The sequence below is a fragment of the Lipotes vexillifer genome, unplaced genomic scaffold, assembly GCF_000442215.2.
Source record: "Lipotes vexillifer unplaced genomic scaffold, Lipotes_vexillifer_v1.1 scaffold639, whole genome shotgun sequence".
Lineage (NCBI taxonomy): Eukaryota > Metazoa > Chordata > Mammalia > Artiodactyla > Lipotidae > Lipotes > Lipotes vexillifer.
In genome coordinates this window covers 3,671,548-3,698,508 of record NW_006786377.1, presented here as the reverse complement: position 1 = coordinate 3,698,508, position 26,961 = coordinate 3,671,548, and the positions used below count along the sequence as shown (strand labels likewise).

Here is a 26,961-nt window from a genome sequence, read left to right as displayed (position 1 = left end):
CTGGCTGAAAGCAAGGCTCACATCAGTTAATGAGTCCATCAATGTCATGGAATTACAACGTGCCTTTGCTCTTGTGGTTCTAAATATAATCTTATTTACCCTACAATAGTGTTTAACCATCACCCAAATTGACAAATATTTTACAATGTGATCTAGGACATATAATACTTATTAAAATTCTTCTTTTGATTGCAACCCATCATTTAAAACACATTATTCAAAAAAGAAATGACTGATTTTTAAGACCAACCACCTTAGATTTTGGCTAAATAGAAATATGTGTGGAGGAAAGATAAAGGCAGTAAAGGAGTGATGTTTCATTCTGCCTGTTTGTTTTTTTAATATTTATTTAATTTTGGCCGTGTTGGGTCTTCGTTGCTGCGCGCAGGCTTTCTCTAGTTGCGGTCAGCGGGGGCTACTCTTCGTTGCGGGCTTCTTATTGTGGTGGCTTCTCTTGTTGCAGAGCATAGGCTCTAGGCGTGCGGGCAGTAGTTGTGGCACATGGGCTGCTGCTCCAAGGCATGTGGGATCTTCCCGGACCAGGGCTCGAACCTGTGTCCCCTGCATTGGCAGGCGGATTCTTTTTTCTTTTTTAATTAATTAATTAATTTTATTGTTGGCTGTGTTGGGTCTTCGTTGCCGCACGTGGGTTTTCTCTTGTTGCAGTGAGCAGGGGCTACTCTTCGTTGAGGCACGCAGGCTTCGCATTGCGGTGGCTTCTCTCGTTGTGGAGCACGGGCTCTAGGCACGTGGGCTTCAGTAGTTGTGGCACGCAGACTCACGTGGGATCTTCGCAGACCAGGGCTCGAACCCGTGTCCCCTGCATTGGCAGGCGGATTCTTAACCACTGTGCCACCAGGCAAGTCCTGCCTAGGTGTTTTTAATAAGGAATAACAGCCCTATAATGTGCTATCTCCATATTATAGACGAATAAATCATAGTATGCAGTTTACAGTTTGATCCTCAAGTCACCCAGCTGGTAACACTTTATCTTTTTATGTCCTCCTCATTCTCTCAGTTGCTAGAAATCACCAGTTCTAACTTTAAATGATGACAGGGTCTTATTTCATCCATTAAGCATAAGCTTGAAGATTCTAGTGAGGAGAACAATGTAGGAGGCTTTTGTTGGAGCGTGTAGACTTTGCAGTCAGCAATTCCCATCCTGACTTCTCCCCTTACCTGTGAGGCTTGGGACCACGGCAAGACACTCAGTCTTCTTGAGGCTCTGTTTTCTATGGTTGGGCCGCCACAGTGTTTTTTACAAGTAATTATAAATAAAAATCTTACCTAAAATTTTATACCATTAACCTTTATTTCATTTATTAACTTTTACTTCCATCATTAACTATTACATATTTTATTTATGCTTTGTATCCATGAGTGATGGGTTAATGCGTTTCACTGGAGTACAGTGAGCAGCACGGGCTGAAAAGTATCTACTTGCCTACAGTGCAGCCTCTTACACAGGCAGAATAAAGTAAGGCAGGCAAGGTTTTATATAGATGTATATATTTTTTCCTTTTAAATGCACAGTAAAATGAAGGGCCTTTAAAGCTCTCTCAGGACGAGGAGGGACGTTACCATAACACCACGCAGGAAGGAAAGCACAATGGGTGTGGTTCGTGCATCAAATGGCTACTTGTATAAAAATGTTCAGGAATTTTCAGCTATCCACTGGCACCTGTGGAGCTAGAGCCAGTCTTATTCTTTAGAAGGAAGAGCAGCCGCAGGCAGTGGAAGAGAAGATGGTATACTTAGATGTACATATAAGACAGTTTTCCAAGCTAAGTAATAGCATCTGTGCCGCAACATTTGTTGTCAGTGAAAGAGAAATACAGTAATGCTAAAGTAAAACATATTTGCTTGTAACTTTTAAAAATTTCCTTTATTCAGAATCATACTTTTTTGTTTCACTCTTACCATTATGAAAATTTAAAAAAATATAGCGCTTGGTGCAATGACGTACTACTTTTAATTATTATTCAAACACATAATGCAGGTTTCTCACAGTTTACGTGTGAGAATTTAGCATGATCCAAACTCAAATATCCACTTCTCATATCTTTCAATGTCTGCAGCAGATACTGACTTAGAAACCTTTTTTAAAGCCATTTCAAAATCCTCCATAGTTGTAGGCAAGTGCATTTCTTCTCTTGAAAGATTTCTGATTTCTTCTGGGGTCAGACCTTCAATACGCCTTCTCATTGCCATCAAGGATGCATCCCTAGGTTTTAAATTTAAAAAGCAAAACCAAAAAACCACAAAATGATGTTTTGGTTGAATAAAAATGTGTAAACAAAAAGATTTTTCAGTGCATATGTTATTCTGTAATTATCTTATTACATATACATATGTAGTATTGCAGAGAATCCAGTACTGGACTATAAGGCCCGTTTTTGAGTTGTTTTTTTAGCAGTTGAATCTGAGCAAAAAGCCCAAGAAGAATTAAAAGGATATAATAAGATAGCAATTCAATTTTATTAAAAGTGTACCATAATATTAAGAATAAGCATCACAGAGACAGGAGAGAGGCTGTTAGCTAACACTAACTTAATACCAAAACTTGTGTCTCTGACTAGATTATAATGTGGGTCTTTATTCTTCATCTATCTTAATTCAGCATAAAAACTTCATAATAGAAGCTTATACCCACAAAAACCTACGCTTCAAAAAAAAAAAAAAGACAAAACACCTGTGCTTCCAAAATAATTCATACCTGCACACGTTGGTAATGTCCGCACCTGAATAACCTTCCATGTTTTCTGCTATACTTGCAAGGTCAACATCATCAGCCAATTCCAGCTCACGTAGACTTATTCGTAATAGCTCCTCCCTGCCTTTTGCTATTGGTAGAAACAAATTTAAAAATATAAGCCTTCAACATAAACAATGTTTTATTTTTCTCCAGTCTACTTTGAGAAGTTGTTTTCCAATTCTTAGAGCTCATTTGCTTAAAAAATTTAAGACCTATTCCTTACTGAATTTACTGTATTTATTTTTAAATTTTAATTAATTAATTTTTATTTTTTTAAATGGAAGTACTTCATTGAATTTTAAATTTCCTAATATCAAGGCTTTAGGCTCCAGATATAGCCAAACCAGTTAAAATAAGGAAAGACATCCTACATTTGTCTTGAAAAGTTAATTAATAACAAATTTTAAAATTTCTAAGCAAAACTATCTAAGAGTTAACATGACCTTTCTGATTCAAATAAAGATACCTGATGGCAATGGAATATAGATTCTTTTTTCAAGACGTCGTCTTAAAGCCTCATCAATATCCCAGGGAAAATTAGTAGCTGCCAGAACCATAACCATTTTGGAAGGGTCATCATTTTCAGAAGCACCTCCAACACCTCGAGGATGGATAAGAACACAGTAAAAAAATAAAAAACAAAGCTCAACTACTTAAAGATCATCAAATATTTAGCACAACATTAAAAGCAGGGTAATCATCAAGCCTCCCTAAGACTTATAAAGCTAACTGGTACGTATGTGAATTTGTGGTCCAAGAAAAATGAGTTTTTGCCGTGTGCAAAAAATAGGACTCAAAATAGATTTGATCAAAAGACTAGTTCAGCACAACTACATAGCAATTTAAAAAATTCTTCAAAACCATACGTATCCCTCTCTAAGGCCAATTAATCGGCATTTGTTTCAAATTCATGGCTAAAAATGAGATCAGTGTGTATGACAGAGGGTGTCCTGTGAATAAACAGCCATAATTGCTGGTGTGTCACTGCTGTCAGTGCACCCAGTTTACCGCTGGCAATCTCCAGGACCTACTGGCCAGCCCCACGTCACTGGGGCTGTGTGGGTCAGCACTATGAGTGGGGCTTGCTCAGCTCATGCAGTGACACAGGCATACCGTCCATCTGAATCAGCAGCTCGGCTTTCACCCTTCTGCTTGCCTCGTGCTCTTCGGAAGTCCCTCTACGGCTACAAATGGAATCTATCTCATCAATAAATATGGTGGCTGGAGAGTAAAATCGAGCCTAAAGGGAGAAAGCATGCAACACCAGGTTTTTATTTCATTTAAAAGTCATCTATAGTTTAGCAATTAGAAAAGAGCTGTGGAGCCTGCCACCCTATGCATCTCTTCCTCTCTGCCTAATACTGGGGAGAGAGGATAGAATTGGAACAGCTAAAATATAGCTTCTAATATAGACCTATCATATACTTAAATCTTATATGGCAATTTTTTATACTATTCAATACTATAACTGATTATATTCAACACGTATTTGTTTATGAGTCATATAAATACAGGATTATCCTGTACACTACAATAATATGGACAACAATGGTGGGAAGACATTTACAGATACTGACAAGTGTTCTAAAGTTCTAGAAAAATTTTTGTTAAAGAGAACCATTACCTTAAATAAAATCACACAGATTCCCTCTAAGGGATTCTAATTAAATTGCCATTTTTCATTTGACTAATACAAGTACAGCTGACCCTTGAACAACTCGGGGTTTGAACTGCATGGGTCCACTCATATGTGGATAGTTTTCCATAGTAAATACTACGGTACTACACAGTCTGTGGTTGGTTGAACCAAAGGATGTAGAAGAACCGTGGATACAGAGGGCTCACTATAAGTTATACGCAGATTAACCTTCACGTTGTTCAAGGGTCAACTGATTTTTATCCTCTTAAGTTGTCAATTAGAGGTCAATTTTTGGCCTCAGCTTTTTTTTTTTTGCGATAAAATTCATATACCATAAAATTCACCATTTAAACCTTTTTAAAGTGACAATTCAGTATTTAGTATACTAACAATGTTGTGCAACCATCATCACTATCAAATTCCAGAACATTTTCACTGCCTCCAAAAATAACCCATACTTCCCTGCCCCTATCCCCTGGTAATCACAAATCTATTTCTGTCTTTCTGCATTTACCTATTCTGGACATTTCAAATAAATGGGCTCATACAACACATGGCCTTGGTTCTGCCTTCTTGCATTTGGTGTGTTTTCAATGTTCATCTATATTGTAGCATGTGCAGTACTTCACTCTTTTTTTTGTCTGCGTTGGGTCTTCGTTGCTGCGCGCAGGCTTTCTCTAGTTGCGGATAGCGGGGTCTATTCTTTGTTGTGGCATGCGGGCTTCTCATTGCAGTGGCTTCTCTTGTTGCAGAGCATGGGCTCTAGGCACGCAGGCTTCAGTAGTTGTGGCATGCAGGCTCAGTAGTTGTGGCGCACAGGCTTAGTTGCTCCATGGCATGTGGGATCTTCCCGGACCAGGGATCAAACCCGTGTCCCCTGCATTGGCAGGTGGATTCTTAACACCACTGAGCCACCAGGAAGTCCCAGCACTTCATTCTTTTTTATGGCTGAATAATATCCCCCAAGTTTATTTTTGTACCTTAAATGCATTTCTTCCCCAAACCAAAGGACAGGGAAGACTGATCCATTAACTAATAGATCTAGTCAAGTATTATCTAGTAAACAGCTGTGTAAGACTCAATAGTATCACCCGTTTCTTAAGGAGACTGAAGAGGCATTTAATTTTATTTACTTATTGTGTTTTTTTGTTTTTAGTAGACATTTTTTAAATTGGAGTATAGTTGATAAGAAGCATTTTATTATAGTAACTAATGTTTATTGTTAATCATTTTTTACGCAAACTATCCAAACTTACAGAATCACTGCACAAGAAAGCTTGAATGTAAATGATGGCAAAGATTTCTCAAAACAGAGCTTAACTGATCAAACAGCATTTTAAAGGTTCTTCTAAAAATGCAAGTCCACAATGGCAAGTGAACATTACAGATCTGAACACGCAATTGTACTGGGTTCAGCAATTCTTTGGACCATGAGGTTATAATTCAGTATCCTCTAAGAGGCGATTAACTGTGTTGAAAGCACAGTGCTTCCAAAGTATAGATTTAGTTTTAGTCTGTTCATTTGGAAAACACTAATAGTTAAATCTGACTTTCTTTTCTAGTTAAAAACTTGAATTCTAAGTCATCTACTGCCTCCAAAGGGATAGTAAGATAATAATAATAATTTTAAATTTTATTTATTTATTTATTTTTGGCTGCGTTGGGTCTTTGTTGCAGTGCGCGGGCTTATTGTGGTGGCTTCTCTTGTTGCAGAGCACGGGCTCTAGGTGCACAGGCTTCATTAGTTGTGGCATGCAGGCTCAGTAGTTGTGGCTCGCGGGCTCTAGAGTGCAGGCTCAGTAGTTGTGGCGCAAGGGCTTAGTTGCTCCGTGGCATGTGGGATCCTTCTGGACCAGGGATCGAACCCGTGTCCCCTGCATTGGCAGGCAGATTCTTAACCAAGAGCCCTAATAATACATTTTTAATAAGGTATCCTTACTTGGATCTTAGGTACTGTGTACAAACATTTTTATACTTTCTTTTCAAGAAACAGAGGGAGAAAAATAAACTGGATGGAGGGAAAGAAAGAAAAAAGCAAACATGCAAGAAAATTTATAATTGAAATTCTAGCTAGCAACCATCTACCAACAGAACAACAAAAATTAAATTTCAAGCAAAAATTACTAGATTGAGTCTTCCCAAATACTGAGGGTGTGCAGAAAGGTCTGACTTAAAGCAGAGGCTATGTGGCACATTTAAAATTGGCTTTGGATGACCTGAGAAAGTAATATAGAGACTTGGAGAGGAAACCAATAGTTTCTGCCTGCACAGCATGGCTCCTTATGATAAGAGAAGCTCTCTTTTTCATTTGTAAATCATCTCTTTCTCATTCTTATTCCATTACTTCAAGAGAGGCCAACTCTGCTGGAGGCCCAGGAGGATCCAGGCATAAGCATGTGACTCAAAAGAGACCAAACATTAATCTCTGGAATTTTGCTGGAACAACTGTGATTGTTGTTCATTTGATTAGACTTCTGACACTTGAAAATGAAAGCTCCTGACAATACAACAAAAACTATACAATTAAGTTTTTATATGTGTTTGTTACCATGTCATGTGAAAAACCCTGGACAGACTTTTATAATATTTAAGTGGCCTTATTCAAAATACAGGCCCTGAGGAATGCTCACTTTGAGAGATTCAGGGGGAGGGGCACTCAAGAGGCAGTCATCTGTAGAGCAGTCAAAACCAAAATATGAGAGGCAGTACAGTTTTACTCGAGAGAGTCCATATGATGAACAGAAGCAAATCAAGGTGGTTTCAAATGAGCCATAACCAAAATTCAGAAAGGCAGAAGCTCCAATCTGCAGGCACTGGTTTGTGACTGAGCCACTGCTCAAGTGGGCAACTCAAAGTAGCACGCTCCAGATAAGCAAGGATTTATTTAAAGATGGTTAAGATTCTCCTAGGCAATACCAGGGAAGCCAGTAAAAAATAAGTTGTTTGATATGTCTTTATAAACCGCAGTATACAAAAATATTGCAAATTACTACTTTGTAAGAGGCTTTCCCTCATAGAAGAAAACAGTCCTTTTTCCTTAATATAAAACCCTACATTAAAAAAAAATCAAATAACTCTTAAACAGTAACAGTTAATATTTATGAGTCAGGCTCTGTATTAAGCAGTTTACATGTATTGGCTTATTTCACCCTCCAAACATTACAGAGGTAGATCCTAAATTACTGTCCTCCTCTTATACATAAAGCAACTGAGGGACAGGAGAGGAATTTTCCCACAGTTAGCCATCTAGGAAAGTGACAGAAGTGGGATCTTAACCCAGGCCACCGGACTCCAAAGAGGCCACACTTAGCCATTCACCCTATTTACTTTTTTTTTTTCTTTTTTGGCATGCAGGATATCTTAGTTCCCCAACCAGAGTTTGAACCTGCGCCCCCTGCAGTGGGAGCGTGGAGTCTTAACCACTGGACCATCAGGGAAGTCCCCATTCACCCTATTTAGCTTATTTTTTTTTTTAATAAAAAATTTTTTAAAAATATTTATTTATTTATTATTTATTTTGGCCACTCCGGGTCTCAGTTGCGGCATGCAGACTTCTTAGTTGCGGCACGCATGCGGGATCTAGTTCCCCGACCAGGGATTGAACCTGGGCCCCCGGCACTGGGAGCGTGGAGTCTTACCCACTGGACCACCAGGGAAGTCCCCTAGCTTACATTTTAAAAAGGCCTAGTTATTCTGGAATACTGACAATATAATTTTTCCCCTGAAGCAAATAGCAAGCTAATTTTTCAAAAGGATCTAAGAGGTTCTCCATTAGATTCCTATTGTGGGATGGACTATTAATAATCCATAAGAACTTGTAAGAATTTACATCCTGCCTTATGAATTATCGAAGTTGAAGGAGAAAGAAAATGGGAACTGAAACAGGAAGAAGCCTTTACAGAAAAGAGATAACATGAAATTGTGAGGGGTTTTGTTTGTTTATTCTCAGCCTAGGAAGGAAGATCTGGTATAATATTAGCATGGTCATCTAAGGTTTTGTCCACCATGACCAGGAATGTAAATCTTTTTCACTATCTATATAATAAACATAACTCTGTCCTCATGCATATAACTACACAATTTCTTAAATGAGGTAAGACGGAAATAGTAAGTGAAACTTAAAGTCTGAAGTCTAAAAAGCTGTTGAATTCAACCTAAACACTCAACCAGAACTTGTTGAATTACATTTCTTCTACTGATACTCAGATGAGTGGCAGTGGAAGAAGGAAAAAGAAAGTCAAAGAAGCAAAGAACTTAATCCAAAGACTGGGTCATTAAACTCAGGGTATTTGATATAGCTAATAGATTGGAGGTAGTAATCTCAGTTCCATATCTACTTATGATTTTCACCTTTTCTCATTTTTGTTCTAATACTGCATTTACTATAACTAAGGCTGATTTAAAAACCGTAATAATTTCACATTCCTATAGCAGATCAGTAATGCAGATCCCATAACATGAGCATGTCCATAAGCTAACAGAGACAGCCTTTCATCCAGAGAAAAGGAGTCAAAGAGAAATGCAAGTTATTCATGTTAGTATTGAATAAAAATTTTCTACCTCCAAGAGCACAGGAATCACACTCTGGGCACAAAAGCATCCTGCCTAGCGATTCTACACGCTGTAGTTACAACTCACTTTCTCCCCTTCTAGAGGTAAAGAATCATTAGAGTTAGCTCAAGCACTCACCATTTCGAACAGAAGACGAACAAGCTTCTCAGACTCTCCTCTGTATTTGGAAGTCAGAGTTGATGAAGAGACATTGAAGAACGTTGTCTTGCATTCAGTAGCTACTGCTTTAGCAAGGAGGGTCTTTCCTGTGCCAGGTGGGCCAACCATCAACACTCCCTATTGGGAATATAATAGCATCAGCAAAGGATTTATGTGCCATTGTTCTAATTCACAAGAATTCCATTACTAAGGATCAATTTTCAACCAACTTACACATAATATTAAGCCAAGTAAAAGACAAACAGCAGGATACTTTATCACAAATTTACTTTTTCCATTACAAAAGTAGGGTAACTACACATTATTTAAAAATTGGAACTAAGAGATGAGAAAAAATATAATCAATATTATAGTACTGATATAATGATGCCATACCCTAACACAGGAACCATTAGGATCTGGATATATTTCCTGCTAGTCTTTTTGCTCAAATTAGTTTTTTTTTTTTACATAGCTGTATGTCCATAATTTTGTATCTTGCTTATCACTTAACCTTTCAAGAATTTTAAAAAATAAGTACAGAGTTAGCCATTAGCACATTTCCCAAATCCAAGAGTTTTTTGGACAGTCTCTTTTCATATCAGCACATGACTTTTAAAAAGTACTCATTAGATACAGATATATCTTATTAGTTTCTTAACAATTCCAAGAAATACAGATGTAAGTTCTGCAACACAACACATAAAATGGAGTATTTTTGCATTAGGTGACCTGTTCATATTTGCAAATGTAAGCTCATTATAAATCTGCTATGTGTCCAACTTTCCAAATATCACATTGTACCTATTCCTTTTTTTTTAGTAAATTTATTCATTCATTCATTCATTCATTCATTCATTTATGCTGCGTTGGGTCTTCGTTGCTGCGCGTGGGCTTTCTCTAGTTGCGGTGAGCAGGGGCTACTCTTCGTTGCAGTGCGCGTGCTTCTCATTTGTGGAGGCTTCTCTTGTTGCAGAGCATGGGCTCTAGGTGCGCAGGCTTCCGTAGTTGTGGCACGTGGGCTCAGTAGTTGTGGCACATGGGCTTAGCTGCTCCACAGCATGTGGGACCTTCCTGGACCAGGGCTCGAACCCGTGTCCCCTGCATTAGCAGGTGGAGTCTTAACCACTGTGCCAGCAGGGAAGTCCTGTACCTATTTCTTATTCTGGAAACCTTGCAGTAGCTCTTGGTCTAAACAAAGTTCTGAATAACACAACATAGTTTAAAATTTTCTTTACCTGCTCTACTTTCTCCTCCCACTTCCCCCAACACAGATAAATATTGGCTTTCTATAGCAATGCACTTGCCATTTGCTTTGACAATGCCGTTACAGTAATACACTTACTTTCCATGGTCTCCTAATGCCTTTGAAGAATTCTGGCATCCACATTGGTAACACCACAGCTTCCTTAAGCAACTTTTTAGCTTCTACTAAATCAGCAATATCATCCCTGAAAGAGATCAACAACCTTAGATCACATATTTAACTCTATGTAGTCATTCTTGAGAATCACTGAAAGCACATGATTTTACGTTGCTGACAGAATGCTAAGCTTCTTCCTAGGCGCTAGTGAACTAACACACTGTGACGAGGCCTGCCACACCGACCAGTATATAGAAAGAGCACAATCTGAATCTTCGATTCTTTTTTAATTTTTAAAAATATTTATTTATTTGGCCGCATCAGGTCTTAGTTCCAGCACGTGGGATCTTTGTTGCTGTGTGGGGAATCTTCAGCTGTAGCGTGTGGGATCCGGTTCCCTGACCAGGGATCGAACTTGAGCCCCCTGCATTGGGAGTGCAGAGTCTTACCCACTGGACCACCAGGGAAGTCCCTGAATCTTCAATTCTTGGGAGTAATGATTTTCAGCTTGGTGAATGAGAACACAGGTCTATAGGCCTACAATTTAAGTATTATTATGCCATCTCATTGAAAACTTCTGCTCTTAAAATGCTCATTCCATAAATTCCATGATTTAGAAATAATGAGCCCATTAAAAAACCCATAAAGAATCAAAAGGACATAAAGCAGATACAGCTTGCAAAACTGCTGTTTTGCCCCCAATCCTATCAAGAGATAGACACCAAGATTAAAGAGTATCATAAAAAATAAATAAATAAATAAAAAATAAAACAAAAAATAAATAAAGAGTATCACAGAGATTGCCGTGAAGTCATCTCCAACCACCAGAACACTGTTACTACTACAACAACAATCGGTGCACATGGCATGAGAGTATATTATGATGTATGACATGATAATATATTTTAAAATATCCCTCGAAATGATACCTAAAAGTAATTAAAGTTTTAACAAAAAACGTATAACAGAATGTACCTAACTTTGTGGGAAAGGGAGATTTATAACTCACTGTGATAAATTACAGTTCTTTGATTAGATATAATATTTATTTTTATCTTTTTAATTGAAGTATAGTTGATTTACAATGTTGTATTAGTTTCAGGTGTACAGCAGGATGATTCAGTTAGACATACAACTACATCTATTTTTTTTTTTCAGAGTCCTTTCCCTTAGGTTATTCCAAAGGGATTCTTTTCCCTTTAGGTTATTACAAAATATTAAGTATAGTTCCCTATGCTATACAGTAGGTCCCTGTTGGTTATCTATTTTATATATAGCAGTGTGTATATGTTAATCCCAAACTCCTAACTTATCCCTTAGATATAACAGTAATAAAGTTGAGAACCACTGCTCTAATAGGACATAAAAGCAACATATATTGTATAAACCTTAAGATAACAAGCAACACACATGCATAAGAATGACTCTGCCATTTTACCACTGGAGAATGTCCCCAAAAGATGTAATTTCTGTGATCTTGTTCCCATTCTGTACGTAGAATTTTTAATTTAATAAAAATTTTATTATCATTTATTTCATTAAATTAAAAAATCTCAGACAAAAACTGGTACAGCCTGAACCAAAGTCAAGTTTTTCATTATGTGTCATGCTCACATTGTATATCCTCAGGTTCTATCCTCAAGGACTGATCTTCAGTACATGCCCACATTTGTTCCATTTTCTGTTCCAAAGAGCAACATCCAATTATTTTGTTGTGATATAACTTACCATCGAACATTGGGATTCTGAGAAATTATATCTCTTTCCAAAGCTTCTACTAAGTCCTTATCGTATCCAGTACTATCAAATTTATTTGTCTCTGGTTCTGTAACTGCAGCAGGTGATTTGTTCTACACAAACAGAGAGAAAAAACAAGAGCTTTTGATTGACTCAAAAATTATATTTTGTTTCTATGAGTCAGAAACAAAGATTGGACTTAAGTGACATTTTTTAAAAAGCTAATGCAATAGTACCAAGTAATAAGGACAGAATCAAAGACTACAAGTCATCCTTCTACATCAACATCAGAGTTTCATACTGAATTTTTATTTTTACATAAAAAGTATGACAACGGTATTAAATAAAAATAAAAGTATTATGCATATGAACTGACAATAGTAAAAATTAATATTGAGATAAACTGTAGTCCCTAGTGAATATTAGATATGTATGGCATTTATCTCAAAGCTTTAGAAGAGATAAGGTTATAGACAGATGGTTTATTAAGCTAAGATTATGGGTCAATCTTTAACACGTACTCAGTCGCCACTGATGCTCCCAAAACATCCCTTTTCACTATTCGCACATCCCTCCAAAAGACACCTCAGTCCTTCGGAGAGATTTTCCCTCCCACCCTCTGTGATGACAGTCATTAGGGCCGCAAGATGCACACTAAAGGACTCCAAGGCACAACAGTGAACTCACAGGGCACTGCAGGATTTTTCAGATTTTTGAGGGAAATACAAAAACACCTGTTTGAACATTGGGTGAACTACCGGCTCGAGGTAGTTCAGTTTCTACGTTAAGACTGCTGCATTCCTTTCAATAATCCCATATTTTTTGTGAGGCTGGATTTTTGGCAGTTGCTGTGATAAAACATATACTCGGAAAAATCAATGTGGAAGAGGAATGACAGTGGAATGTCCACTATGACTCCAAGATCTGAGAAACTGTACAGTGTCCAAAAGGTGTTGTTGGGACATAAAGAGTTGTTTTAACCAAATTTCAAATGGATGGGTATTCTTTTTGTCCTAGAGGTGCTGTGAAAAAACTGCTGAGACAGTCGTGAATTTTATAAGCCAAGAAAATTTATGAAACTTTATATTGGTGTAAATAATCATTTACTTGGTCTTGTACTAGGATTGTTACCCCATCTCCAAAATCCATAACATTTTTTTGCCCATAACATGATGATTTCTTTGTCACTGGTGCTGTCTAAAGTCAGTACTAATGTCTAGACTTAACCAATATTTATGATATTCAAAGTCTTACACTAGATGACCAACTAAGTGCCTGTCTCACAATTTACATATTTAGTATCCAATAGGAACATTGAAGATTCAAGGGAGGTGTTGTATAACATTTAAAAGAGGAGGTTATCTTTTCTTCTAAGTATTTATGAAGTTGTTATTCATTCACAGATACTAATCTATTCTGTATGAGCAGCTGCGGGGGATAGAAAGAAGACACTGTTCCTGACTATTAGAAACTTAAACTGCAAACCCAGGGAAACACAAATATAAGGCACTTTATATCAACAGTTCTCACCTTATTTTATCCCATAGAACACAGTGCTGAGGGAATGTTTCCAGACAAAGCAAAACAAATTTCAGATAGGCAGAAAGGAGAAACAATTCTATAATAGGTCGGCCAAGGGGAGCTATGGAATTTCAAATTTTGACATTTCTAAGGGAAAATACTAACAACTACCAGGAGGTAAAAGAAAGCAGTAGAGAGGTTAAAAAGAATGTAGACTCCTTTTTGGTGCTCAAAAGAAATTTGACAGAAATTTGACAACTTCGACAAAATGGATCACTATTTGAAAAACAAAAACTACCACAACTCAACTATTATGAAAAAGATCATTTAAACAGCCCTTCAACTTCTAGGGAAATTGAATTCATAACTTAAAAACTTCCAAAAAAGATATCCAAGCCCAGATGGTTTCACTGGGAAATTTTATCAAACATTTAAACAAGACGTACCAATTCTACACAATCTCTTCCAGAAGAGACAGAATGAACATTTTTCAATTCATTTTATGAAGCTACTATTACTGTGATACCAAAGTCAAAGAGAATTAAAAAAACAAAACAAAAAAATTATAGACCAATATCCCTCATAAATATAAATGCAAAAATCCTTACCAAAATATTACCAAATAGAATTCAGTAAGATATAAAGAGAATTATATACCATGACCAAGTGAGGTTTATTCCAAGGATGCAAGGCTAGTTCAAAATTCAAACAATAAATAAATCAATATAATCCACATATTAACAGGCAAAGAAGGAAAACTACACGATCATGCAACAGATGCCAAAAAGCATGTGACAGAACTCAACATCCATTCGGGATAAAGAGGAATTTCTTCAACTTGGCAAGAAGCACACACAAAAATTCTACAGCGGGCTTCCCTGGTGGCGCAGTGGTTGGGCGTCTGCCTGCCGATGCAGGGGACGCGGGTTTGTGCCCCGGTCCGGGAAGATCCCACGTGCCGCAGAGCGGCTAGGCCCGTGAGCCATGGCCGCTGAGCCTGCGCCTCTGGAGCCTGTGCTCCGCGACGGGAGAGGCCACAGCAGTGAGAGACCCGTGGACTGCAAAAAAAAAAAAAAAATTCTACAGCTAACATTATATTTAATGATGAAACACTGAATGCTTTCCCCACTAAGATCAGGATGTCCACTTTCATCACACTTATTCAACATAGTGCTAGAAGTTGTAGCCAGTGTAACAGAGCAAGAAAAGGACATATACACATACAAATCCAAAAGGAAGAAATAAAACTGTTCTATTTCAGATGGCATGATGTTTACCCAGAGAATTCCAAGGAATCTACAAAAATTCTCCTAGAATTAATAAATGACTTCAGCAAGGTGGCAGGATACTAAATATACATAACAAATCAATTTTATCACTAGGGAAATGTAAATCAAAACCTCAGTGAGATACTAGTTCACACCATTTGGATGGCTAGTACAAAACTATTACAAAACTAAAACTAACTAACTAAAAAAACCACACACAGAAAATAACAAGTGTTGGCAGGGACTTCCCTGGTGGGTTAAGGGTCTGCCTGCCAATGCAGGAGACATGGATTCGATCCCTGGTCTGGGAAGATCTCACATGCCATGGGGCAACTGAGCCTGCACTCTAGAGCCCACAAGCCACAACTACTGAGCCCGCATGCCACAACTACTGAAGCCCGGGCGCCTAGAGCCCATACTCTGCAACAAGAGAAGCCACTGCAATGAGAAGCCCGCACACCACAACAACGAGTAACCCCTGTTCACTGCAACTAGAGAAAGCCCGCGCACAGCAACGAAGACCCAACACAGCCATAAATAAATAAATTTATTTATTAGAAAAAAAAGAAAATAACAAGTGTTGACAAAGGTGTGGCGAAATTGGAACATTGTGCACTGTTAGCAGAAATGTGAAGTGATGCAGCCACTGTGGAAACGTTTGATGATTCCTCAAAAAATTAAAAACCGAATTATACACGAATACTTCTGTATATGTGTGTATATATATGTATCTCCAAAAGACTTGAAAGCAGGGTCTTGAAGACACATTTATATACCCATGACATAGAAGCATTATTTACAATAGCCAAAAGGTGGAAGCAACCAAAGTGTCCTTTGATGGATACTGGATAAACAAAATATGGTATATACATGCAATGGAATATTAGCCTTAAAAAGGAACGAAATTCTGACACATGCTATCAAATGGATAAACCCTGAAGACATTATGCTAAGTAGAAAAAGTCAGTCACAAAAGAACAAATACTGTATGATTCCACTCATATGAGGTACTTAGAGGAATCAAACTCATAGAGACAGAAAGTAGAATAGTGGTTGCCAGGGGCTGTGGGCAGGGGGAAGGAACAGGGAATGCAATATTATGATTTACAACGAGAAATACATACTTAGTTTTAGTCCTATTCCTGGCATATAACTCCTAAAACCCTTATGACTTCCTAACTGATAAGAGCAATGGAAGCATCTTTTGTTATAATATTCAGTTTTTGTTCCCAGCTCCTGAAATAGATCCAGAGCAGTAAAGGTGAAAGAGGTGTTTTTTGTTATTCCTAACAAGCCCCTTCAACTCAACCTGAGTTTACGTTAATGAGGTGATTTTTGGAAAGCCCCTAGTTAATCACAGGATGGGGACTGTTGTCAGGGGAACCATACTTGTGATTAGAGGGTTGGAACTTACAGTGCTACCACACAACCTCTGGGGAGAAAGAGAGGTTGGAGGTTCAATGAATCACCAATGGCCAATGATCTAATCCATCATACCCACGTAATGAAGCCTCCATAAAACCCCAAAAGGATAGGGCATGGTGAACACGTGGAGGTGCTAGGAGGGTGGCGTATCTGGAGAAGGCATGGAAGCTCTGCGTCCCTTCCCACGTACCTTGCCCTGGGCTTCTCTTCCATCTAGCTGTTGCTGAATTGCATCCTTTGTAATAAACTGGTAATCTAGTAAGAAAACTGTTTTCCTGAGTTCTGTGAGCTGCTCTAGCAAATTATCAAACCCAAGGGGGGAGTTTTGGTAACCTCTGATTTATACCAGTTGGTCAGAAGCACAGGTGACAAGCTGGACTTGCAATTGGCATGTGACGTGAAGGCACCCTGTGCAACTGAACTCTTTCTTACCTGTGGATCTGATGCCAGTTGAGTTAGACTGTAGGATACACAACTGGTGTCAAAAAATTGCTTGATGTGGAAAAAAAATCCTACACATTTGGAGTACAGAAGTGTTTTGTAAGTAGCAAGCAGAAAGAAAAATAGAGTTTTCGTTATCAGGGAGTTATTGTTTAACGGGCACAGAGTTTCAGTTTTGCAAAATTAAAAACGTTTTGTGGATGTATGGTGGTGACAGTTCCACAACAATGTGAACATACTCAATTGCACTTTAAGAACTGCATACTTAAAAATGGCTAAAATGGTAAATTTTACGTTATACATATTTAAACCACAATTTAAAAGAATTTTTTTTTTTTTTTTGCGGTACACAGGCCTCTCACTGTTGTGGCCTCTCCCGTTGCGGAGCACAGGCTGCGGATGCGCAGGCTCAGCGGCCATGGCTCACGGACCGAGCCGCTCCGCGGCACGTGGGATCTTCCCAGACCGGGGCACAAACCCGTGTCCCCTGCATCGGCAGGCAGACTCTCAACCACTGCGCCACCAGGGAAGCCCTAAAAGAATTTTTAAAGTCACTTGTATTTTTATATACTAGCAATAAATTTGTGGATACTGAAATAAAAAATACAATACCACTGATACAATCACTTAGAAAAGTGAAATACTTAGGTTTAAAATCTAACAAAATATATGCAAGACCTGTATGCTGAAAACTACACAATGCTGATGAAAGAAATCAAAGATCTAAAGGAGATAACATGTTCATGGATTGGAAGACTCAATGTAACAAAGATCTCAATTTCCCCCAAACTGATACATAGGTTTAACATAATTCCTATCAAAATATCAGCAAGATTCTTTGTAGATGTAGAAAAGCTGATTCCAAAATTTACATGAAAAAAAGGAACTAGAATAGCTAAAATAACTTTGAAAAGGAAGAATAAAATGGGATGAATTAGTCTACCCAATTTCAAGCTTACTATGTACATAACACAGTATATAACTATAGTAACCAAGACTGTGTGGAGTACTGGTTGAGAGACAGATACATGTATCAATGAAACGTAAAAGAGAGCCCATAGACAGACCCACACAAATATGCCCAAATAATTTTTGAGCAAGGTGTAAAAAATTTATTTTATTGAAGTATATTTACAATGTTGTATTAATTTCTGCTGTACAGTACAGTGACTCAGTTATATATATATATATGTATATACATTCTTTTTCATATTTTTTCCATATAGTTTATCACAGGATATTGAATGTAGCTCCCTGTGCTATAACAAATCCTTTTCAACAAATGGTGCTGGAGCAATTGAACATGTATAGGCAAAAAGTGAACCTTGACCTAAGTCTCACACGTTACACAAAAATCAATTCAAAATAGATCATGGACTTAGATGTAAAACATAAAATTATAAAACTTCTAAGAAAAAAATAAAAAAATTTTGGGATCTAGGGCTAGGCAAAGAATTAAAAACTTGATACCAAAAGCATAATTTATAAAAAGGAAATGTTGGACTTTACCAAAATTAAAATCTTTTGCCTTGTGAAAGATCCTGCTAAAACAATGAAAAGACAAGCTACACACTTAAAGAAACTATCTGCAAAATACATAACTGACAAAGGATTAGTCTCTAGACTATATAAAGAGCTCTCAAAACTCAAGACTAAAAAGAAAATTCATTTGCATAATGGGCAATAGACTTAAGAGAGATATTTCACTGAAGACACTTGTTTCTGTGCTCTTATTTCCTTTTCTTTAGTCATTTGTACAGCTACTATTTAGAGGAATAGACTAACTCAACATAGAAAGATTGTTAGGATACATTGATAATCGAAAAGAACAGGCTACTTATGGTTCTGGTTACGGTAAAAAAAAAAAAAAAAATCACGCAATAGAAAAGGATTAAAAGCATATACCATGAGATCAACAGAACTCTGGGTGGGTAAGAATGTTGTCTGAGTTTTCTTTTTTCACTTGCTCTATTTTCTGATTTTCTAAGTGAATAGGTAACAAAAGGTTTTAAATAGGAAAAAAAAAATTTATTCATTATTTATGACTTAATGGCTTTATCTCTTCCATGAAGCTTTCTGACTACTACCATCTCCTAAGAATTCTGCTATTTTTAGTCACTAGCTACCACCAGTTTAGCAACTAATTGTTCTATAATTGTTTGAAATATATTACTCTGATCTCCCCAAATGTAAGTTTCTCAACACTGGGCATATATTACCAACAAAGACACACTGGCTGATTTGGGAAGAAAATCTATTCTATACACTTGTTCTTTGGCTGCCAAGTCCTGAGGATTTTAGCAAGTAAGTCATGTCTACACGTAGCAAAGACACAGATAAGATCTCCTCTTTTTTTTGCGGTACGCGGGCCTCTCACCGCTGTGGCCTCTCCCGTTGCGGAGCACAGGCTCCGGATGCGCAGATTCAGCGGCCATGGCTCACAGGCACAGCCGCTCCGCGGCATGTGGGATCTTCCCGGACCGGGGCACGAACCCCTGTCCCCTGCATCGGCAGGCGGACTCTCAACCACTGCGCCACCAGGGAAGCCCCTAAGATATCCTCTTAATGTAGCTGATTTTATGTTTATTTATTATACTTTGTCCTCTTGCCCTATTCTTGAAACAGTAGAGAATAAAAGGGTGATGGAAACATTATATGTTTTAAACTGAAGGCCAAAATACTTCCATTGGTAAATAAGAACTTTTTTTCAAAGTGAGCCTCCTTCTGGGGAATTTATTTTTATACTACTTTTAACCTAATGATTCTACTTTTGCATTTAGATAAATTAAAGAGCATTTTGAATGTAGTCATCAACCTCTAAGATATTTCATTAAAATTTTTAAAAATGCAATGGTGAAACTGTTTAAGTCAATAGCATATATAACAAAAATCTCAGTTACCTGGAATGTTTGGGAAATAATAGCTAACATTTATTGAGCACACACTAGGTAGAAAGTAAGTTATCTTGGGGCTTTCCCGGCAGCGCAGTGGTTAAGAATCCACCTGCCAATGCAGGGGACACGGGTTCAAGCCCTGGTCTGGGAAGATCCCACATGCCACAGAGCAACTAAGCCCATGCGCCACAACTACTGCGCCTGTGCTCTAGAGCCCACGAGCCACAACTACTGAGCCTGTGTGCCTAGAGCCCATGCTCCGCAACAAGAGAAGCCACCGCAATGAGGAAGCCCACGCACCACAATGAAGAGCAGCCCCTGCTCGCTGCAACTAGAGAAAGCCCACACACAACAAAGAAGACCCAACGCAGCCAAAAATAAATAAAATAAAATTTTTTAAAGTTATTTTATTTATCCTACAAAAACTCTATAAGACAGGCGTTAAAGTAATTTTATATATGAGGGGATAAAATTTAGAAAGACCAAGTAGCTAATACATCCAGAAACAGGAGGGATGGTGCTTAAATACAAGTCTACCTGATTCCAAAGCCCATACTCTTAATCACCATGCTATATTTTTGAAAAGCTTTATATCTTCCTGTTTTAACAAGCAAATCATATTAATTCAATTTAATTTATCTTGGACAACTGATTTGCTGATTATAGTACCTCAGGTTCTACACATCATTTCTCAGGGTATAAAAGTATAGATACAAGATGAAAAAGGTATAGGACATTGACCTCTACAAACCACAGATGGTTAAAAGGCTTACAACCCAAACCCTAGATGATAGGCAAGGGCAACCTTGGTATTGATAATACTGCCTAAGGCCAGAGGCATTAGCCACCTTCCGCATACCCTTCCTTGTTTCAGGAACTACAAGAGCACTGCTGTTGCTGAAAGTACAGAAATATGGGACTATAGAATGATGGTGAGAGGGACTCAAGGGAACTGACTATCCAGATGTACAAGGGCAAATGACCTCCAGAAATGGGGAGGACGGGTAATAAAGGTGATGACACAAAATCAAGAGCTAAATGCACATCTGTATCTATATCAACAAGGAAGGTTCTCTTTAAAGGTGTGGCTTGGCTGGTTACTGGATGAGGTTCTCAAGAAGAATTACAAAGTCAGATTGCAGATTTAGGAAAAAGATCTTGAAGTACGGGCTGATACGATTTTTTTTTTTTTTTTTTTGCGGTGCGCGGGCCTCTCACTGTTGTGGCCTCTCCTGTTGCAGAGCACAGGATCCGGATGCGCAGGGTCAGCAGCCATGGCTCACGGGCCCAGCCCATGTGGGATCTTCCAGGACCGGGGCACGAACCCGTGTCCCCTGCATCGGCAGGCGGACTCTAAACCACTGCGCCACCAGGGAAGCCCATGATATGATGTTTTGAAAAGGACTGAATGGGCAGCACTGGGGGCTTTACATTTGCTTAACCCAGTTTTCACTTTGCCCAGGTGGTGCAGAGGGGTCCTTTTGGTACAAGCCAACAAGTGAGCCTGTACTTTACCATTTCATAGACTAGGTATGTGCCTGAGGCAAGGGACTGGGGAGGTGGAAGTAGAGAGGACAGAAACTAGGTTCTCAGAGTCCCATACATTGCTTACGGTAAGAGAGCACAGGCCCTTAAATAATAATTGGTACTGAAATCTTGGTTTATAAATCTCATTCCTCACTAATAGGAACCAGGGTTTCCTGGAGAAATGCGGTAAATACATGAAGAGCCTGGAACATCCTATTTTGCCAGAAAATGAGGAAATGCTCAGAGAATGGTGAGTATGTGTCAAAAAGACTTAAGATCCAGCTTCAAGGGTCTCCCACTCCTCAAATCTTGGACAATTTAAGCAACAAAAAGATAGTAATAGATTTTAATTCACTGAATAAAATAAGAGTCCACCAGTCCATACTGATAAAATTAAATAAAGGGGAAGAGACAGAGCTTCTTCTTACAGTTCAATGTCAAGTAATTAATGTAGAAGAGATAATAGCATTAGAAAATGATTTTTCAATTATCAGAGGAATAACTGCTTCAGGCAAGAATCACTGAATGCTAAAGCAAGTAACTGAAACTTTAATGAGAAATACAATATTTATATAACCTCAGAGTATCTCCCCACAAACTACTATAAAGGCAAAAAGAGTAACTGTATAGTGGAGAGACTTGGCAGTCACCACCCTAACCAAGTGATCCAATTTATCACAAGTAACAGAACAAATAAACATCCTGTGCCTCCTTATATGATACACTGAGAAGAACAAAACTTCACTTCAGTGGTATTCCTGCCAAAAATGCACAACCTTAAATCTAATCATGAGGAAGCATCAGGCACATCCAAACTGAGGAACAATCTACAAAATAACTCTTAAAAAAGTCAGGCCAAAAAAGATAAAGGCAGGGGAAATGTTCACATTAAAAGAGACTAAAGAGGGCTTCCCTGGTGGCACAGTGGTTAAGAATCCGCCTGCCAATGCAGGGGACACAGGTTCGAGCCCCAGTCCAGGAAGATCCCACGTGCTGCTGAGCAACTAAGCCCGTGTGTCACAACTACTGAGCCTGCACTCTAGAGCCCGCGAGCCAGAACTATTGAGCTCGCATGCCACAACTACCGAGCCTGCGCCTACAGCCCATGCTCCGCAACAAGAGAAGCCACTGCAATGAGAAGCCCGCGCACTGCAACGAAGAGTAGCCCCTGCTCACTGCAACTAGAGAAAACCCGCATGCAACAACGAAGACCCAATGCAGCCAAAAATAAATAAAATTAAAAAAAAATAAAAGAGACTAAAGAAACATGACAACCAAATGCAATGTATGCTTCTATATTGGGTCCTGGCACGGGGGGCGGGGGGACCTATAAATGACATTATTGGGATAACTGGCAAAATTTTATAAAGGTCTGTGTATTAGATAACAGTACTGTATCAATGTAAAATTTATGATTTTTCATCACTACATTGTTTTTATGTGAAACAATGTCCTACTATTTAGGAAACTGACTCTAAAACATCTAAGGGTAAAAGGGCATGATTTCATTTCTACAAGTTACTCTCAATGCTTCAGGAAAAATAAAGTATATACAGAGAGTAAATGATAAAGCAAAAGGGACATAATATTAATAACTGGTAAAACTGGGTAAAGAATATATGGAAGTTCTTTTTTTTTTCTTTTATTTATCTTTTTATACAGCAGGTTCTTATTAGTCATCCATTTTATACACATCAGTGTATACATGTCAATCTCAATCTCCCAGTTCATCACACTGGAAGTTCTTTATGTCATTCTTGTAACTTGTTTGCAAGTCTGAAATTGTATCAAGATAAAAGTTACAAAAGACAACCAAAATTATTTGTTGGATAGTGAGTAGGAAAAATCCTAGCCTAGGTGGAGTGTGACTATGGTTTTATTATAGTAGATTTAATTACTAAAAATTATTAAAATTTGTACAGTCTTCATTTTTAAGGTTAATAAATAACTTTTTCATTTATGAAAATCAGTAACATTTACCTTTTCCTCTCTTCCTTTATTCTGTTCTTTCTTTTCCCGACAACGAACAGCTTTCCCTCTGTCATTGTGAACACTGTGTGCGGATGGACGGTGAACTCTGACAGTTGTACTTGGACGGTTACCCTGTGGTTTAGGGTCACTGTACTGAGACGACTGGCGTTTTCTAGGTCCTGGTGAGGGTCTAATCAAACACAAGATCATGAAAATCATACTAAACTCTTGGAGTTGGTCCATATATAGATGAACACACATAGTGTGTAAGTTAGTTTATGAACTAAAGAAGCAAAGGCATAACTGAACACAAGATAAAACTGAATAAACTTGAGGTCACTGAAATCTAAGGTCTAGCATTTAAACTGGGCATAGCTGTCTGGTGCACTATGGTTTTATGGTAGAAATAACAGAAGTCAAGTGATCATCACCTCTCTTTTAAAAAGAAATAGCGGGCTTCCCTGGTGGCACAGTGGTTGAGAGTCTGCCTGCCGATGCAGGGGACACGGGTTCGTGCCCCGGTCCAGGAGGATCCCACATGCTGAGGAGCGGCTGGGCCCGTGAGCCATGGCTGCTGAGCCTGCGCGTCCGGAGCCTGTGCTCCATAACCGGAGAGGCCACCGCAGTGAAAGGCCCGCATACCGCAAACAAAACAAAACAAAAAGAATTGACTGTAAAAGGAAATAGCTATTGTATATCAAGGATAGATGAAAAATTAGTCTGATTCTTGGAAACTGAAAAGAGAACAATAATCAGAGAAGGGAGTTTTATTGAAAGAGCAAGAACAAAGCACAGGTGTAGATTTCACACTTATGTACTGATATATGTGCAATTTGGTACCATTTTATTTAGAATGTATCACAGTTCTGTTTTAATTAATAAAATTTAATCATTTTCCCATTTTAAAAAAACTGACATAAGCACTGGCTATGGACAGTTACAAGAACTCGTGTATGGTGTTTACCTCTATGTAGATCACTTCATCTTTATTTCTGTGGCAGGATTTAGACCTCTCAAATATTTATTAGGCTCCTACTACACTTCTAGACTTGGTTGGGGCCAGTAAAATAAGCAACAAAAAAGGCAGGGGAGGGCTTCCCTCGTGGCGCAGTGGTTGAGAGTCCGCCTGCCGATGCAGGGGACACAGGTTCGTGCCCCGGTCCGGGAGCATCCCACGTGCCACAGAGCAGCTGGGCCCGTGAGCCATGGCCGCTGAGCCTGCGCGTCCGGAGCCTGTGCTCCACAACCGGAGGGGCCACGTCCCGAAAAAAAAAAAAAAAAAAGGCAGGGGAGTCCTATCCTCAAATACCTCAAGTATAGTTAAGAAAGAAGATACGTAAGACTAGGCAAGTATACTAGAAAGTGTGAAAGAGATCTAGCACTGTGGCAATGGGAATGGCCTCTTGAAGACAAAGTAAATTGGACCTGGAAACACAGAAGTTGACCTAAACAAGATGGTACAATTGCAGACAAGAAAATCAGTGAAGAAAAGCAAAGAAAGCAAGATGAGCTTAATCTATGTAAAGGTTATAAAGATACTAACTGTGAAGACAATGGTAAACATTAAAACATGATACTGAACAGATAAGGTGGTTCAGTAAGTAGATCTAAACACTGCCAGTTCAAGAGGTTTGGTTTTTAGCTGGCGGCCACTGAAAAGGTTTTAGAAAGATCAGTCTAATAATAAATAAGATACACTGATGAAGGAAACACAAAAAGCAGAGAGATGTTATCAAGGCATGAGATGAGGGCCTAGCTCAAGGAGTAACAATAAAAATCTAAGAGACACTATGAAAAAAGATACTCTTAGATGTGAAAGGTTGAGAATGAGAATTTGGGAGGATGATAAAGCCAAACCAATATATATGTGAAAGGAATGATGATGGTTCAATTTTCGATTTAGAAACTTGGATAGTCAAGTAGGGATGCTGCTTTAAAATATATATTTAGGACTTCCCTGGTGGCACAGTGGTTGAGAATCTGCCTGCCAATGAGGGGACATGGGTTCAAGCCCTGGGCCGGGAAGATCCCACATGCCGGGGGGCAACTGGGCCCGCGAGCCACAACTACTGAGCCCGCACGCAGCAACAAAGACCCACCCAGCCAAAAAATAAAATAAAATAAAAATAAAATATATATTTATTTTTCCTCTTAAGAAAAATAATATAGACACTGAATTATAATAAAGCATAAAGAATTTGAAAAAGTCACCTTAACCCCACTATCCAGAGTTAACCATTTAACATATTAGTTTATTTTCTTATGGTTGCCTTTCATTTAAACAAAATTAGAACCATTATATACACATATGGTCATATTTTTCTCTACTCATTATATCATGAGGCATTGCCGGTATTCTTTCCTCTATCATCACCTCATAAATGACTTTTAATGGCTAGCTGGCAGTCAGTCACATAAAATGTGTCACACTTTATCCACCTCTTTTTTTTTTTTTTTTTGGCCACGCCTTGTGGTTTGCACAATCTTAGTTCCCTGACCAGGGATGGAACCCATGCTCCCTGCAGTGTAAGCATGGAGTCCTAACCACAGGACCGCCAGGGAAGTCCCTTTATCCACTTTTTACTGCTATTCATTTATCCAAAAAATAATTTACTGAACTATTACTACTGACAGGCACTACTCTGCATTTAAAGTAAAAAAATTTTTTTTTTTTTTTTTTTTCTTGCGTTATGCGGGCCTCTCACTGTTGTGGCCTCTCCCATTTGCGGAGCACAGGCTCCGGACGCGCAGGCTCAGTGGCCATGGCTCACGGGCCCAGCCGCTCCGCGGCATGTGGGATCTTCCCGAAACGGGGCACGAACCCGCGTCTCCTGCATCGGCAGGCGGACTCTCAAGCACTGCGCCACCAGGGAAGCCCGTAAAAAATTTTTTGAAATAACTTTAATAAAAGCCTTTACTCTCACAGGCTCACATTCAAGTGTGTGTGTGGGCAGAGGGGGTTTCAATGAAGAAATAAACAGTACATCAGATGATGCTAAATGCTATCTAAGAAAATAAAGAATGGTAGGGTCTATGGAATGATATAGGTAGGGTGATCAGAGATGGCCTTTCTGAGGTGACATTTAAGTAGAGACCTGAAAGAAATGAGAGAACAAGCCATCAAACATCTGAGTTGAAGGCAAGGCAAGTGCAGAGAACTGAAGCATTTGTATTTGACTTGTTCAAGAAGGCTGAGGGAGAGAACTGTAAGAACTAAGGTCACAGAGGTGGCAGGGAACCAGATCTCACAGGGTGGCACTGAGGGAATACTGAAAACTTTGGCTTTTATTCAGTGAGATGAGAAGATGTTTGAGGGACAACAGCTGACTTTTAAAAGACATTTTAAAAGCACCATACCAAAAAGTTTTATTCTATTTCTAATCTTTCCTCTAAAAGGCTTCAATGAACCTCCTGTACAAACATATTTGTGGACAGCACTAGAATGCTGGATCAGTTAAATCTGTTCTTCAAATGGGATTAAAATTTAGGCAATGTCAAGGTTGGAATCACCACGAGAGTTGAAAGAATAAGCTCTCTTAAGAATGAGTACAAATTAAGAACCAACAGAAAAATAAAGAGTTTTGAGGGATATTCAGTTGAGGAAGCAAGTAAAATAAATTACAGGAAGAAGTAGAAAGATGCAGCAAATAAAGTCAAAGAGGAGAACTTTGTAGTTAATAGTAATCCAGGGCATTTAAAATCAGACACAG

At 38.6% G+C, this 26,961-nt stretch overlaps 1 protein-coding gene and 1 non-coding gene across 3 annotated transcripts in view; both read right to left on the bottom strand.

Moving 5' to 3' along the window:
- Positions 1-1,869: 1,869 nt before the first annotated feature.
- Positions 1,870-26,961, bottom strand: part of KATNA1 (katanin catalytic subunit A1) — a 36,880-nt gene continuing 11,788 nt past the window's right edge. Inside the window, exons 4-11 of one of the 2 annotated variants that reach the window (XM_007458760.1) lie at positions 23,261-23,441; positions 12,196-12,317; positions 10,450-10,555; positions 9,084-9,242; positions 3,869-3,995; positions 3,222-3,356; positions 2,717-2,843; positions 1,870-2,224 (exon numbers count right to left, since the gene is read on the bottom strand). In XM_007458760.1, the coding sequence (XP_007458822.1) occupies positions 2,026-2,224; positions 2,717-2,843; positions 3,222-3,356; positions 3,869-3,995; positions 9,084-9,242; positions 10,450-10,555; positions 12,196-12,317; positions 23,261-23,441 (1,156 nt within the window). In that variant the 3' untranslated portion in view covers positions 1,870-2,025. The remainder of the gene's footprint in view (positions 2,225-2,716; positions 2,844-3,221; positions 3,357-3,868; positions 3,996-9,083; positions 9,243-10,449; positions 10,556-12,195; positions 12,318-23,260; positions 23,442-26,961) is intronic. The other variant, XM_007458761.1, reaches the window with a different exon arrangement.
- TRNAG-CCC (transfer RNA glycine (anticodon CCC)) lies at positions 10,862-10,934 on the bottom strand. The gene has a single exon. It is a non-coding gene; the product is annotated as a tRNA-Gly (tRNA).